This window comes from Carcharhinus amblyrhynchos, unplaced genomic scaffold (assembly GCF_965287045.1).
Source record: "Carcharhinus amblyrhynchos unplaced genomic scaffold, sCarAmb.v2.hapA scaffold_915, whole genome shotgun sequence".
Classification (NCBI taxonomy): Eukaryota; Metazoa; Chordata; class Chondrichthyes; order Carcharhiniformes; family Carcharhinidae; genus Carcharhinus; species Carcharhinus amblyrhynchos.
The window spans coordinates 37744-54322 of NW_027650655.1; the positions used below are offsets into that span (position 1 = coordinate 37744).

The window sequence follows — 16579 nt, forward strand, 5'->3', positions numbered from 1 at the left end:
AGGCCATCTAGCCCTTCGAGCCTGCCCCGCCATTCAATAAGATCATGGCTGATCTGAAGTGGATCAGTTCCACTTTCCCGCTTTCTCCCCATAACCCTTAATTCCCCTGTCTATCAGAAACCTATCTACCCGTGACTTAAATATATTTAGCGAGGCAGCCTCCACCACTTCAACAGGCAGAGAATTCCAGAGATTCACCACCCTTTGAGTGAAGAAGTTCCTCCTCAACTCCGATTTAAACTGCCCCCCCCCCCCCTTATCTTGAGGCTGTGCCCTCTAGTCCTGCTGTCCTTTCTGAGTGGGAAGAATCTCTCTACCTCTACCCTATCCATCCCTTTCATTATCTTATACGTCTCTATAAGATCCCCCCTCATCCTTCTAAACTCCAACGAGTACAGACCCAGTCTATTTAGTCTCTCTTCGTAGTCCAACCCCCTCATCTCCGGTATCAGCCTAGTGAACCTCCTCTGCACTCCCTCCAAGGCCAATATATTCTTGCGCAAGTGCGGCGAACAAAACTGCACACAGTACTCCAGCTGCGGCCTCACCAGTGCCCTGTACAGTTGCAGCAAGACCTCCCTGCTTTTATATTCTATCCCCCTCGCTATGAAGGCCAGCATCCCATTCACCTTCTTGACCACCTGCTGCACCTGCAGACTGGGTTTTTGCGACTCATGCACAAGGACCCCCAGGTCCCTCTGCACCGTCGCCTGCTGCAGTTTTTCGCCCTTTAAATAGTAATCCCTCCTACTATTATTTCCACCAAAGTGGATAACCTCACACTTGCTAACATTATACTCCATCTGCCAGGTCCTCACCCACTCGCTCAGCTCAGAATGTCTCCTCGCCTCTGTCCGAAACAATCTGTATCCTCAGACTGTGACCCGTGGTTCTGGACTCCCCCACCATCCGGAATATCCTCCCTGTCTAGTTAGAATTTTATAAGTTTCTATGAGATTCCCCCCTCATTCATCTGAACTCCAGTGAAAACAATCCTAACCTGGTCAATCTCTCCTCATACATCAGTCCCACCATCTCTGAAATGTGGTAAATTGGATCAGCAAATTTGCTGATGATACAAAGATTGGAGGTGTAGTGGATAGTGAGGAAGGTTTTCAAAGCTTGCAGAGGGATGTGGACCAACTAGAAAAATGGGCTGAAAAATGGCAAATGGAATTTAATGCAGACAAGTGTGAGGTATTGCACTTTGGAAGGACAATCCAAAGTAGAACGTACAGAGTAAATGGTAGGACGCTGAAGAGTGCAGTAGAACAGAGGGATCTAGGAATACAGATACATAATTCCCTAAAAGTGATGTCACAGGTGGATAGGGTCGTAAAGAGTGCTTTTGGTACATTGGCCTTTATAAATCAAAGTATCGAGTATAAAAGTTGGAGTGTTATGGTGAGGTTATATAAGACATTGGTGAGGCCGAATTTAGAGTACTGTGTGCAGTTTTGGTCACCTAATTACAGGAAGGATATTAATAAGGTTGAAAGAGTGCAGAGAAGGTTCACAAGGATGTTGCTGGGACTTGAGGAACTGAGTTACAGAGAGAGATTGAATAGGTTAAGACTTTATTCCCTGGAGTGTAGAAGAATGAGGGGAGATTTGATAGAGGTGTATGAGATTTTGATGGGTATAGATAGAGTGAATGCAAGCAGGCTTTTTCCACTGAGGCTAGGGGAGAAAAAAACCAGAGGGCATGGGTTAAGGGTGAAAGGAGAAAAGTTTAAAGGGAATATTAGGGGGGGGATTCTTCACACAGAGAGTGGTGGGAGTGTGGAATGAGCTGCCGGATAAAGTGGTAAATGTGGGGTCACTTTTAACATTTAAGAAAAACTTGGACAGGTTCATGGATGAGAGGGGTGTGGAGGGATATGGTCCAAGTACAGGTCAGTGGGACTAGGCAGAAAAATGGTTCGGCACAGACAAGAAGGGCCAAAAGGCCTGTTTCTGAGCTGGAATTTTCTGTGGTTCTAATTCAGTTACCGTTGGCCTTACCCCAATTTACCACCAGAGGAATCCTCTTGTCTTTATCTATAAGTATCCAAAAACCTACAGAATTATGGTCACTATTCCCTAAATGCTCCCCCCACTGAAATGTTGATCACCTGGCCAGGCTCATTCCCCATTCCCAGGTCCTGTGTGACCTCCTCTTTCATTGGGGAGATCCAGTGTTTCCAAACACCTTCCTGGACACATCTCGCCAATAGCTCCCAATCCAAACCCCCTGGCAGGGTGAAGACTGAAGCAAAGTACAAATTTAATTCAGCATTTATTTATTCCCCATTATGAATTCTCCCGTTTGTGACTGTAAGGGGCCTACATTTATTTTTTTTTACATATAGAAACTGTTAAGCCAGTTATTATGTTCCCCACTTGCTTACTTTCATAGTCTGTTTTCCTGTTAATTAATCCCTTGGTCCCCCTTTGTTGAATTTTAAACTGCTCCCAATCCTCAGGCCTATTGTTTTTTTTGCTGATTTATCCCTTTCTCAAATCTCCGGTCACTTACGTTTGGACAGCACGCGATTGAGAATTATCCTCAGTTCAAAGACAGAGATCTCCATATCCTGAAGAGGAAGAAACCCAGAATTAATCAGAAGTTTCACACATCACCGGGGTCAGCGCGGGGTCAGAGTGAGACCCGGGGTCAGCGCGGGGTCAGGGTGAGACCCGGGGTCAGCGCGGGGTCAGGGTGAGACCCGGGGTCAGCGCGGGGTCAGGGTGAGACCCGGGGTCAGCGCGGGGTCAGGGTGAGACCCGGGGTCAGAGTGAGACCCGGGGTCAGCACGGGGTCAGAGTGAGACCCGGGGTCAGCGCGGGGTCAGAGTGAGACCCGGGGTCAGCGCGGGGTCAGAGTGAGACCCGGGGTCAGAGTGAGACCCGGGGTCAGCGCGTGGTCAGAGTGAGACCCGGGGTCAGCACGGGGTCAGAGTGAGGGGGTCAGCGCGGGGTCAGAGTGAGACCCGGGGTCAGAGTGAGACCCCGGGGTCAGCGCGTGGTCAGAGTGAGACCCGGGGTCAGCACGGGGTCAGAGTGAGACCCGGGGTCAGAGTGAGACCCGGGGTCAGCGCGGGGTCAGAGTGAGACCCGGGGTCAGAGTGAGACCCGGGGTCAGCGCGGGGTCAGAGTGAGACCCGGGGTCAGCGCGGGGTCAGAGTGAGACCCGGGGTCAGCGCGGGGTCAGAGTGAGACCCGGGGTCAGAGTGAGACCCGGGGTCAGCGCGGGGTCAGAGTGAGACCCGGGGTCAGAGTGAGACCCGGGGTCAGCGCGGGGTCAGAGTGAGACCCGGGGTCAGAGTGAGACCCGGGGTCAGCGCGGGGTCAGAGTGAGACCCGGGGTCAGAGTGAGACCCGGGGTCAGCGCGGGGTCAGAGTGAGACCCGGGGTCAGCGCGGGGTCAGAGTGAGACCCGGGGTCAGAGTGAGACCCGGGGTCAGCGCGGGGTCAGAGTGAGACCCGGGGTCAGCGCGGGGTCAGAGTGAGACCCGGGGTCAGCGCGGGGTCAGTGTGAGACCCGGGGTCAGCGCGGGGTCAGTGTGAGACCCGGGGTCAGCGCGGGGTCAGTGTGAGACCCGGGGTCAGCGCGGGGTCAGAGTGAGACCCGGGGTCAGCGCGGGGTCAGAGTGAGACCCGGGGTCAGCGCGGGGTCAGAGTGAGACCCGGGGTCAGCGCGGGGTCAGAGTGAGACCCGGGGTCAGCGCGGGGTCAGAGTGAGACGCGGGGTCAGAGTGAGACCCGGGGTCAGCGTGAGACCCGGGGTCAGCGTGAGACCCGGGGTCAGCGTGGGGTCAGAGTGAGACCCGGGGTCAGAGTGAGACCCGGAGTCAGAGTGAGACCCGGGGTCAGCGCGGGGTCAGAGTGAGACCCGGGGTCAGCGCGGGGTCAGAGTGAGACCCGGGGTCAGCGCGGGGTCAGAGTGAGACCCGGGGTCAGAGTGAGACCCGGGGTCAGCGCGGGGTCAGAGTGAGACCCGGGGTCAGCGCGGGGTCAGAGTGAGACCCGGGGTCAGAGTGAGACCCGGGGTCAGCGCGGGGTCAGAGTGAGACCCGGGGTCAGCGCGGGGTCAGAGTGAGACCCGGGGTCAGCGCGGGGTCAGAGTGAGACCCGGGGTCAGCGCGGGGTCAGAGTGAGACCCGGGGTCAGCGCGGGGTCAGAGTGAGACCCGGGGTCAGAGTGAGACCCGGGGTCAGAGTGAGACCCGGGGTCAGAGTGAGACCCGGGGTCAGCGCGGGGTCAGAGTGAGACCCGGGGTCAGAGTGAGACCCGGGGTCAGCGCGGGTTCAGAGTGAGACCCAGGGTCAGCGCGGGGTCAGAGTGAGACCCGGGGTCAGCGCGGGGTCAGCGCGGGGTCAGAGTGAGACCCGGGGTCAGCGCGGGGTCAGAGTGAGACCCGGGGTCAGCGTGAGACCCGGGGTCAGCGCGGGGTCAGTGTGAGACCCGGGGTCAGCGCGGGGTCAGAGTGAGACCCGGGGTCAGCGCGGGGTCAGAGTGAGACCCGGGGTCAGCGCGGGGTCAGCGCGGGGTCAGAGTGAGACCCGGGGTCAGCGCGGGGTCAGAGTGAGACCCGGGGTCAGCGCGGGGTCAGAGTGAGACCCGGGGTCAGCGCGGGGTCAGAGTGAGACCCGGGGTCAGCGCGGGGTCAGCGCGGGGTCAGAGTGAGACCCGGGGTCAGCGCGGGGTCAGGGTGAGACCCGGGGTCAGAGTCAGACCCGGGGGTCAGCGCGGGGTCAGCGTGAGACCCGGGGTCAGCGCGGGGTGAGGGTGAGGGTCTGTTTTCGGAAACGTAACTCACCTCCCCGGCAAGTTGTGAGAACATGGCCTTGAAACCATCGTCAACATCATCTTCTGTAATACTGTCCTAAAAATAATCACAGCAGAATTAGAGAGAGAGAGAGACGGGGTGGGGGGGGGGGGGCGCGGGGGAGAGAGAGGTGGGGGGGGAAGAGAGACAGGGGGGGAGAGAGAGAGAGAGAGAGAGAAAAACAGAAAGAGACAGAGACAGGGAGAGAGGGAGAGAGAGAAACAGTGACAGAGATGGAGAGAAATATAGAGAGACAGAGACTGAAAGAGAGAGAGAGACACACAGATGGAGAGAGATATAGAGATTGGGGAGAGCTGCTGAGGGTTAACTGGGTAAACAGACTGAAAGGATTGGGGGAAATGAAGAGTGGGAAATTTAAAATGTGGAACAAAAATACATTCCATTAAAAAGCTTTAGTGATCCCTGAAACTCCTGTGGGCTGTAAACCTGGGAGTGTAACTGCTTCAAACCAAGCACAGGCCCTTATCCATGGCTGATATTGTGGAGAATATTCACAAGTCTCCAGATTGGGAAATGGGTAAAAAGCAGCAGAATTCCACCCATCAATATCCGGCTCAGAGACTGTTCAGTGCGGATAGTCGGGTAGACCCAGAGACTTGGATAAGGGAAACAGAGAGTTGGTGTGTAGGTTTCAGCAAGCAGTGAGGAAAGCCAATGGCATCTTGGTCTTTATTGTGAGAAGATCGAAGGACAAGAATAAAGTCTTGTTTCAGGTGGACAGAGTGTTGATGAGGCCACATCTGGAATACTGACAGCAGTTTTCATCTCCACATTTCAGAAACATCTGATTGGAGATGTCACAGCGAGAGTTGACGAGACTGTTCCCTGGGGTGAGGAGGGTTGTCTACGATGAGTAAATTGGATCTCGATTCTCTGGGCTTGAGAAGAATGAGCGATGATCTGAGTGAAAGCTCCAGGATCCTGAGCGGGTTTGATGGGGTCGATGCTGAGAGATTGTTTCCGCTGGGAATCTAAAACACGGGGACACAGTCTCAGGATAAGGGGCCAATCGTTAGGGATTGAGATGGGGAGACGTCTCCTCACTCAGAGGATTGTGAAACTTTGGAATTCTCCATCCCAGAGGGCGATGGGAGCTCCGTCATGGAATAGATTCACATCCAGGACAGACAGGGGTTAAGGGATAGGGATTGAGGGATCTGGGGATCAGGATTGAGGGGATCTGGGGATCAGGATTGAGGGATCTGGGGACAGACAGGGTTTGGGGAATGGTTTCTCCCTGATTGCTGTGTTTTGTGTTCCTATGACCAGGTAGAGGGTGAGAGGTCATTTCAACAGGGTGGGAATAGGGGTCAGCGGGGCAGGGTCAGGGGGGTCAGCGGGGCAGGGTCCGGGGGGGTCAGCGGGGCAGGGTCGGGGGGGTCAGCGGGGCAGGGTCGGGGGGGTCAGCGGGGCAGGGTCGGGGGGGTCAGCGGGGCAGGGTCGGGGGGGTCAGCGGGGCAGGGTCGGGGGGGTCAGCGGGGCAGGGTCGGGGGGGTCAGCGGGGCAGGGTCGGGGGGGTCAGCGGGGCAGGGTCGGGGGGGTCAGCGGGGCAGGGTCGGGGGGGTCAGCGGGGCAGGGTCGGGGGGGTCAGCGGGGCAGGGTCGGGGGGGTCAGCGGGGCAGGGTCGGGGGGGTCAGCGGGGCAGGGTGTGGGTGGGGGGGCAGGGTGAGGGTGGGGGTTTGGGAGTTACTTGCCTCATCCTCCAGGTCCGCACTGACTGGGTCATCCAGTTCCCTGCAAAAGAACAGATAGGGTCAGTGTCCGTAAACCCCCTCCCCACAGGGGGGTCAGTGTCCGTAAGCCCCTCCCCACAGGGGGGGTCAGTGTCCGTAAACCCCCTCCCCACAGGGGGGGTCAGTGTCCGTAAGCCCCCTCCCCACAGGGGGGGTCAGTGTCCGTAAACCCCCTCCCCACAGGGGGGGTCAGTGTCCGTAAACCCCCTCCCCACAGGGGGGTCAGTGTCCGTAAGCCCCCTCCCCACAGGGGGGGTCAGTGTCCGTAAACCCCCTCCCCACAGGGGGGTCAGTGTCCGTAAACCCCCTCCCCACAGGGGGGTCAGTGTCCGTAAACCCCCTCCCCACAGGGGGGGTCAGTGTCCGTAAACCCCCTCCCCACAGGGGGGGTCAGTGTCCGTAAACCCCCTCCCCACAGGGGGGGTCAGTGTCCGTAAACCCCCTCCCCACAGGGGGGTCAGTGTCCGTAAACCCCCTCCCCACAGGGGGGGTCAGTGTCCGTAAACCCCGTCCCCACAGGGGGGTCAGTGTCCGTAAACCCCCTCCCCACAGGGGGGGTCAGTGTCCGTAAACCCCCTCCCCACAGGGGGGGTCAGTGTCCGTAAACCCCCTCCCCACAGGGGGGTCAGTGTCCGTAAACCCCCTCCCCACAGGGGGGGTCAGTGTCCGTAAACCCCCTCCCCACAGGGGGGGTCAGTGTCCGTAAACCCCGTCCCCACAGGGGGGTCAGTGTCTGTAAACCCCCTCCCCACAGGGGGGGTCAGTGTCCGTAAACCCCCTCCCCACAGGGGGGGTCAGTGTCCGTAAAACCCCCTCCCCACAGGGGGGGTCAGTGTCCGTAAACCCCGTCCCCACAGGGGGGTCAGTGTCCGTAAACCCCGTCCCCACAGGGGGGTCAGTGTCCGTAAACCCCCTCCCACAGGGGGGTCAGTGTCCGTAAACCCCCTCCCCACAGGGGGGGTCATGTGTCCGTAAACCCCCTCCCCACAGGGGGGTCAGTGTCCGTAAACCCCCTCCCCACAGGGGGGGTCAGTGTCCGTAAACCCCCTCCCCACAGGGGGGTCAGTGTCCGTAAACCCCCTCCCCACAGGGGGGTCAGTGTCCGTAAACCCCCTCCCCACAGGGGGGTCAGTGTCCGTAAACCCCGTCCCCACAGGGGGGGTCAGTGTCCGTAAACCCCCTCCCCACAGGGGGGGTCAGTGTCCGTAAACCCCCTCCCCACAGGGGGGTCAGTGTCCGTAAACCCCGTCCCCACAGGGGGGTCAGTGTCCGTAAACCCCCTCCCCACAGGGGGGTCAGTGTCGTAAACCCCTCCCCACAGGGGGGTTGCATTATGTAAACCCCCTCCCCACAGGGGGGTCAGTGTCCGTAAACCCCCTCCCCACAGGGGGGGTCAGTGTCCGTAAACCCCCTCCCCACAGGGGGGGTCAGTGTCCGTAAACCCCCTCCCCACAGGGGGGTCAGTGTCCGTAAGCCCCCTCCCCACAGGGGGGTCAGTGTCCGTAAACCCCCTCCCCACAGGGGGGGTCAGTGTCCGTAAACCCCCTCCCCACAGGGGGGGGTCAGTGTCCGTAAACCCCGTCCCCACAGGGGGGTCAGTGTCCGTAAACCCCCTCCCCACAGGGGGGGTCAGTGTCCGTAAACCCCCTCCCCACAGGGGGTTGCATTATGTAAACCCCCTCCCCACAGGGTGTCATTGTCTGTAGAACCCCCTCCGATTCCACAGGGGGGTCGCTGTCTGTACAACCCTCCCCACCCCACTGGTTGTCACTGCCTGTAACCCCCCTGTCACAGTCCATACGCCCCCCCCACACTGCCTGGAATGTTGAGGGGTCTGAAACAGTCCATGTTCAAATGCAGCAAGATCTGGACAATAAGGTTAAATCTCACGGGATCCAGGGTGAGGGATCTAAATGGACAGAAAATTGGCTTCTTAACAGAAGCCAGAGGGTGGTTGTAGAGAGTTGTTTTTCAAACTGGAGGCCTGTGACCAGCGGTGTGCCTCAGGGATCAGTGCTGGGCCCACTGTTATTTGTCATTTATATTAATGATTTGGATCAGAATATAGGAGGCATGGTTAGTAAGTTTGCAGATGGCACCAAGATTGGTGGCATAGTGGACAGTGAAGAAAGTTATCTCCAATTGCAGCAGGATCTTGATCAATTGGGCCAGTGGGCTGATGAATGGCAGATGGAGTTTAATTTAGGATAAATGTGAGGTGATGAATTTTGGCAGATTGAACCAGAGCAGGAGTTACTCAGTTAATGGTAGGGCACTGGGGAGAGTTACAGAACAAAGAGATCTAGGGTACAGGTTCATAGCTCCTTGAAAGTGGAGTCACAGGTGGACAGAGTGGTGAAGAAGGCATTTGGCATGCTTGGTTTCATTGGTCAGAACGTTGAATACAGGAGTTGGGACGTCTTGTTGAAGTTGTACAAGACATTGGTAAGGCCACACTTGGAATACTGTGTACAGTTCTGGTCACCCTATTATAGAAAGGATATTATTAAACTAGAAAGAGTGCAGAAAAGATTTACTAGGATGCTACCATGTAGCAGAGAGAGATAGCTAAAGAGCTTTGGCTCAATGGGCTTCAGCAGGGGCGGGCGAGGCAGGGGCGGGCGAGGCAGGGGCGGCGAGGCAGGGGCGGGCGAGGCAGGGGCGGGCGAGGCGGGGTGGGCGAGGCAGGGGCGGGCGAGGCAGGGGCGGGCGAGGCAGGGGCGGGCGAGGCAGGGTAGGTTTAATTCTTAGTTTCTTTTCCTGTGGAATTTGAAGAAAAGGGTGATTATGAGTGTGAGCCAGGCTGTTGTTCCCAGTGTCGGATGTGAGAGGTCCGAGGCTCCTGGTCTCCCAGAAGTCCATATCTGTGCTGGGTGTGTGGAGCTGCGGTTCCTAAGAGACCGGGTTAAGGAACTGGAACTGCAGCTCGAGGACCTTCGTCTCATTCGAGAGAATGAGGAGGCAATTGACAGGAGCTACCGGCAAGTGGTCACTCCGGGGCAACGGGAGGAAGGCGAGTGGGTAATGGTTAGGAAGGGGAAAGCTCATGTGTTGGAGAGCATGCCGGTGGATGTCCTCCTTCATAATAAATACTCCTGTCTGAGTACTGCTGGGGGGGACAGCTTACCTGGGGGAGGCAGCGGTGGCTGGATCTCTGGAGCTGACCCGACCCAGTACTTCAAAAAAGCAAGGAAAAGAGGAGAAAGGCAGTGTTAAAAGGGGACTCCATAGTGAGGGGGTCAGACTGGTGTTTTTGCAGACGCAGACGGGAGTCGCGGATCGTGGTTTGCCTCCCTGGAGCTGGGATCTGGGATGTCTCTGGACGTGTCCCAGACATCCTGAAAGGGGGAGGGTACATGTAGGTACCGCTGACGTAGGCAGGAAGAGGGAAGGGGTCATGAAAAGGGATTATAGTGAATTAGGTAGACAGCTGAGAAAGAGGAACGCAAAGGTAGTAATCTCAGGATTGCTGCCTGCGCCGCGGAAGAGTGAGAGCAAGAATGGAATGAGGTGGAGGGTGAACGCGTGGCTGAGGGACTGGAGCAGGGGGCAGGGATTCCGGTTCCTGGAATATTGGGACCCCTTTAGGGGCAGGTGTGACCTGTTCAGTAAGGACGGGTGGCACTCAGACCATCTGTTTGTATCCCTCCCCTCCCAGTCTGTTCATGTAAGTCTTAAATGATCCCAGCGTGTCTGCCTCCACCACCTTGCTTGGCAGTGCATTCCAGGCCCCCACCACCCTCTATGTTACAAATGTCCCCCGCATATCTGTATGAAACCTCGCCCCACTCTCACCTTGAACCTGTGACCCCTCGTGTTCGTCACCTCTGACCTGGGAAAAAGCTTCCCACTGTTCACCCTATCTATGCCCTTCATTATTTTATTCACCTCTATTAGGTCTCCCCTCATTCTCCGTCTTCCAGGGAGAACAACCCCAGTTTACCCAATCTCTCCTCATAGCTAAGACCCTCCATACCAGCAACATCCTGGTAAACCTTCTCTGCACTCTCTCTAAAGCCTCCACGTCCTTCTGGTAGTGTAGCGACCAGAACTGGACACGGTATTCCACATTCTATATAGCTGCAACTTTGTACGCCAACTTTTATACTCTATACCCCTTCCTATAAAGGCAAGCATGCCATATGCCTTTTTCACCACCCTCTCCACCTGTGCTGCCACCTTTAAGGATCTGTGGACTTGCACCCCCAAATCCCTCTGTGTCTCTATACTCCTGATGGTTCTGCCATTTATTGTATAGCTCCCCCCTGCATTAGATCTACCGAAATGCATCACCTCGCATTTATCTGGATTAAATTCCATCAGCCATTTCTCTGCCCAATTTTCCAGCCTATCTATATTCTGCTGTATTCTCTGACAATGTTTGTCACTATCCGCAAGTCCAGAAATCTTTGTGTCGTCCACAAACTTACTGATCACACCAGTTACACCTTCTTCCAAATCATTTATATATATCACAAACAGCAGAGGTCCCAGTACAGAGCCCCGCGGAACACCATTGGTCACAGACCTCCAGCTGGAAAAAGACCCCTCCACTGCTACCCTCTGTCTCCTGTGGCCAAGCCAGTTCTTCACCCATCTAGCTGGCTCACCTTTTATCCCGTGAGATTTAATCTTTTGCACCAACCTGCCACAAGGGACCTTTACTAAAATCCACATAGACAACATCCACGGCTCTACCCTCGTCAATCGTTTTTGTCACCTCCTCAAAAAGCTCAACCAAGTTTGTAAGGCATGACCTCCCTCTTACAAAACCATGCTGTCTATCGCTAATGAGACTATTCAGTTCTAAATGCGCATACATCCTATCTCTAAGAATCTTCTCCAACAACTTCCCTACCACGGACGTCAAGCTCACCGGCCTATAATTACCCAGGTTATCCCTGCTACCCTTCTTAAATAACAGACCTGATGAAATACTCCCACTCCCCTGGATGGTGCAGCTCCAACAACACTCAACAAACCCAACACCATCCAGGACAAAGCAGGCTGCTTGACTGGCACACCTAGTTAGAGGGGTCAGTTTTTGTACAAAGTGTGCAGGAAGGTTCTTTGACTCAGTATGTTGACAGGCCAACTAGAGGTGAGGCTATATTGGATTTGGTGCTGGGAAATGAGCCGGACCAGGTGCTAGACTTGGAAGTTGGTGTGCATTTTGGTGATAGTGACCACAATTCGGTTACGTTCACCTTAGTGATGGGAAGAGATAGGCATGAACCTCGGGTCAGTAGTTTTAGCTGGGGGAAGGGTAATTATGAGGCTATTTGGAGAGAATTAGGAAGCATAGTTGGACTAGGAGACTACAGGGTCTCGGAACGTCCGAAATGTGGAGTTTTTCCAAGGAGCAGCTACTGCAAGTCCTTGATATGTATGTCCCTGTCAGGCAAGGAGGAATTGGTCGAGCTAGGGAACCGTGGTGCACAAAAAAGTTGATTCGCTGGTTAAAAAGAAAAAGGAGGCTTATGTCCGGATGAGAGTCGAGGGCTCAGGTAGTGCACTAGAAAGCTTTAGATTGGCTAGGAGGGAGTTAAAGAGAGAGTTAAGAAGGGCTAAAAGAGGACATGAGAAGACTTTGGCTGATAGGATTAAGGAGAATCCTAACACGTTCTATAGATATGTTAAGAACAGAAGATTGGTTAGGGCAAGATTAGGGCCAGTTAGAGACAGCAGTGGGAATTTATGTGTGGAACTGGAAGAGATTGGAGAGGCATTGAACCAATATTTCTCTTTGGTATTCACGCAGGGGGACATAAATGTAGCTGTGGAGAACACTGGGTTACAGGGTTGTAAACTGGACAGTATTGCAGTTGATAAGGAGGATGTGCTAGATATTCTTGAGGGTTTGAAAATAGATAAGTCCCCTGGTCCAGACAGGATTTACCCTAGGATTCTCTGGGAGGCAAGGGAGGCGATTGCAGAGCCTCTGGCTCTGATCTTCAGGTCATCGTTGGTCACAGGTATAGTGCCAGAAGATTGGAGGATAGCGAATGTTGTCCCATTTTTTAAGAAGGGGAACAGAGACTTCCCCAGGAATTATAGACCGGTGAGTCTTACTTCTGTTGTGGGCAAGGTTTTAGAAAAAATTATTAGGGATAGGATTTATAGTTATTTGGAGATAATGAATTGATTGGAGATAGTCAGCATGGTTTTGTGGAGGGTAGGTCGTGCCTTACTAACCTTATTGAGTTTTTTGAGAAAGTGACCAAAGAGGTGGATGGGGGTAAGGCAGTTGACGTGGTATATATGGATTTTAGTAAGGCGTTTGATAAGGTTCACCATGGTAGGCTTCTGCAGAAAATGCAGATGTATGGGATTGAGGGTGATCTAGGAAATTGGATCAGGAATTGGCTGGCGGATAGGAGACAGAGGTGGTGGTTGATGGTAAATATTCATCATGGAGTTCGGTTACGAGTGGTGTGCCTCAGGGATCTGTTTTGGGGCCACTGCTGTTGTAATTTTTATTAATGATCTGGATGAGGGTATAGTTGGGTGGATTAGTAAATTTGCTGATGACACCAAAGTCGGAGGTGTGGTAGATTGTGAGGAAGGGTGTCATAGTTTACAGAGAGACTTGGAACAGGTTGCAGAGCTGGGCCGAGAGGTGGCGGATGGAGTTTAATGCAGAGAAGTGTGAGGTAATTCACTTTGGTAGGAATAACGGATGTGTAGAGTATAGGGCTAACGGGAGGACTTTGAATAGTGTGGATGAACAGAGGGATCTAGGTGCATGTGTACATAGATCCCTGAAAGTTGGGAATCAAGTAGATAAGTTGTTAAGAAGGCATACGGTGTCTTGGCGTTTATTGGTAGGGGGATTGAATTTAGGAGTCGCAGCGTCATGTTGCAACTGTACACAACTCTGGTGCGGCCGCACTTGGAGTATTGTGTGCAGTTCTGGTCCCCACATTACAGGAAGGATGTGGAGGCTTTGGAGAGGGTGCAGAGGAGGTTTACCAGGATGTTGCCTGGTATGGAGGGGAGATCCTATGAGGAGAGACTGAGGGATTTGGGGTTGTTTTCGTTAGAAAGAAGGTGGCTAAGAGGGGATCTTATTGAAACATATAAGATGATTAGAGGTTTAGATAGGGTGGACAGTGATAGCCTTTTTCCTCGGATGGAGAAAGCTAGCACGAGGGGGCATAGCTTTAAATTAAGGGGGGGTAGTTATAGGACGGATGTCAGGGGTTAGGTTCTTTACCCAGAGGGTGGTGAGGGATTGGAATGCCCTGCCTGCTGCAGTTGTAAATGCGCCTAGTTTGGGGGTGTTTAAGAGATCCGTGGATAGGTTTATGGATGGAAAGGGATTGGTTTAGGTTAGTGGGTCATTGTTTTTTTTTAACTGGTCGGCGCAACATCGTGGGCCGAAGGGCCTGTTCTGCGCTGTAATGTTCTATGTTCTATGTACACTCACTCCCTCCATCCCCGACACTCAGTATCTGCCGTGTGTACCACCTACAAGATGAACTGCAGTGACTCACCAAGGCTCCTGACAGCACCATCCAAACCCACCACCACTTCCACCCAGAAGACCAAGGGCAGCAGATACAGGCGGGGGGGGGGGGGGGGGGGGTAAGTTCCACTCCAAGTCACTCACCATCCTGACTTGGAAATATATCGGCCGTTCATTCACATCGCTGGGTCAAAAACCTGGAACTCCCTCCCTAACAGCACTGTGGATGGACCTACTCCACACGGACTGACTGATGTCCAATCACAATCCTGGAACTCCCTCCCTAACAGCATAGTGGGTGTCCCTACACCTCAGGGGCTGCAGTGTTTCAGGACAGAGGGATTCAGGGCCATGGAGCCAGCGCTGGAGTTGGGATTAGAACATAGAACATAGAACATTACAGCGCAGAACAGGCCCTTTGGCCCACGATGTTGCGCCGACCAGTAAAAAACAATGACCCACTAACCTAAACCAATCCCTTTCCATCCATAAACCTAATCCACGGATCTCTTAAACGCCCCCAAACTAGGCGCATTTACAACTGCAGCAGGCAGGGCATTCCAGTCCCTCACCACCCTCTGGGTAAGAACCTACCCTGACATCAGTCCTATAACTACCACCCCTTAATTTAAAGCCATGCCCCCTCGTGCTAGCTTTCTCCATCCGAGGAAAAAGGCTATCACTATCTACCCTATCTAAACCTCTAATCATCTTATATGTTTCAATAAGATCCCCTCTTAGCCGCCTTCTTTCCAGCGAAAACAACCCCAAATCCCTCAGTCTCTCCTCATAGGACCTCCCCTCCATACCAGGCAACATCCTGGTAAACCTCCTCTGCACCCTCTCCAAAGCCTCCACATCCTTCCTGTAATGTGGGGACCAGAACTGCACACAGTACTCCAAGTGCGGCCGCACCAGAGTTGTGTACAGTTGCAACATGACACTGCGACTCCTAAATTCAATCCCCCTACCAATAAACGCCAAGACACCGTATGCCTTCTTAACAACCTTATCTACTTGATTCCCAACTTTCAGAACTCCATGATGAATATTTACCATCAACCACCACCCTCTGTCTCCTATCTGCTAGCCAATTCCTGATCCAATTACCTAAATTACCCTCAATCCCATACATCTGCATTTTGTGCAGAAGCCTACCATGGTGAACCTTATCAAACGCCTTACTAAAGTCCATATATACCACGTCAACTGCCTTACCCCCATCCACCTCTTTGGTCACTTTCTCAAAAAACTCAATAAGGTTAGTAAGGCACGACCTACCCGCTACAAAACCATGCTGACTATCTCCAATCAATTCATTACTCTCCAAATAACTATAATCCTATCCCTAATAATTTTTTCTAAAACCTTGCCCACAACAGAAGTGAGACTCACCGGTCTATAATTCCCGGGGAAGTCTCTGGTTCCCCTTCTTAAACAATGGGACAACATTCGCTAACCTCCAATCTTCCGGTACTATACCAGAGACCAGCGACGACCTGAAGATCAGAGCCAGAGGCTCTGCAATCACTTCTCTTGCCTCCCAGAGGATCCTGGGGTAAATCCCGTCCGGACCAGGGGACTTATCTATTTTCAGACCCTCCAGAATATCCAGTACATCCTCCTTATCAACTGTAACACTGTCAATTCTACTCCCCTGCAACCCAGTGTCCTCCTCAGCTATATCCATGTCCCCCCTGCGTGAACACCGAAGAGAAATATTGGTTCAATGCCTCTCCAATCTCCTCCGGTTCCACACATAACTTCCCTCTGCTGTCTATAACTGGCCCTAATCTTGCCCTAACCAACCTTCTGTTCCTGACATACCTATAGAACGCCTTAGGATTCTCCTTAACCCTATCAGCCAAAGTCTTCTCATGTCCTCTTTTAGCCCTTCTTAGCTCACTCTTCAACTCCCTCCTAGCCAATCTAAAGCTTTCTAATGCACTACCTGAGCCTCAAGTCTCATCCGAACATAAGCCTCCTTTTTTCCTTCTAACCAACGAAAAACTTTTTTAGTGCACCACGGTTCCCTAGCCCTACCAATTCCTCCTTGCCTGACAGGGACATACCTATCACGGACTCGCAGTAGCTGCTCCTTGAAAAAACTCCACATTTCGGACGTTCCCAGACCCTGTAGTCTCCTAGTCCACCCTATGTTTCCTAATTCTCTCCTAATAGCCTCATAATTACCCTTCCCCCAGCTAAAACTACTGACCCGAGGTTCATGCCTATCCCTTTCCATCACTAAGGTGAACGTAACCGAATTGTGGTCACTATCACCAAAATGCACACCAACTTCCAAGTCTAACACCTGGTCTGGCTCATTTCCCAGCACCAAATCCAATTATAGCCTCACCTCTAGTTGGCCTATCTACATACTGAGTCAAAAAACCTTCCTGCACGCTTTGTACAAAAACTGACCCCTCTAACGAGCTAGAGCTATAACAATTCCAATCAATATTAGTAAAGTTAAAGTCCCCATAACAATTACCCTATTACTTTCACTCCTAACCAGGATCGTCTCCGCAATCCTTTCCTCAACCT

The 16579-nt window shown here is 53.4% G+C and overlaps 1 protein-coding gene across 1 annotated transcript in view; it reads right to left on the bottom strand.

Moving 5' to 3' along the window:
* LOC145340308 (calpain-1 catalytic subunit-like) overlaps positions 1–6565 on the bottom strand; it is a gene marked incomplete at its 5' end in the record, with an annotated part of 29582 nt that extends 23017 nt beyond the window's left edge. The window contains 3 exons of the mRNA XM_080184755.1: positions 2519–2576; positions 4802–4867; positions 6526–6565. Coding sequence (XP_080040881.1) covers positions 2519–2576; positions 4802–4867; positions 6526–6565 — 164 coding nt within the window. The remainder of the gene's footprint in view (positions 1–2518; positions 2577–4801; positions 4868–6525) is intronic.
* Between the last annotated feature and the right edge of the window lie 10014 nt (positions 6566–16579).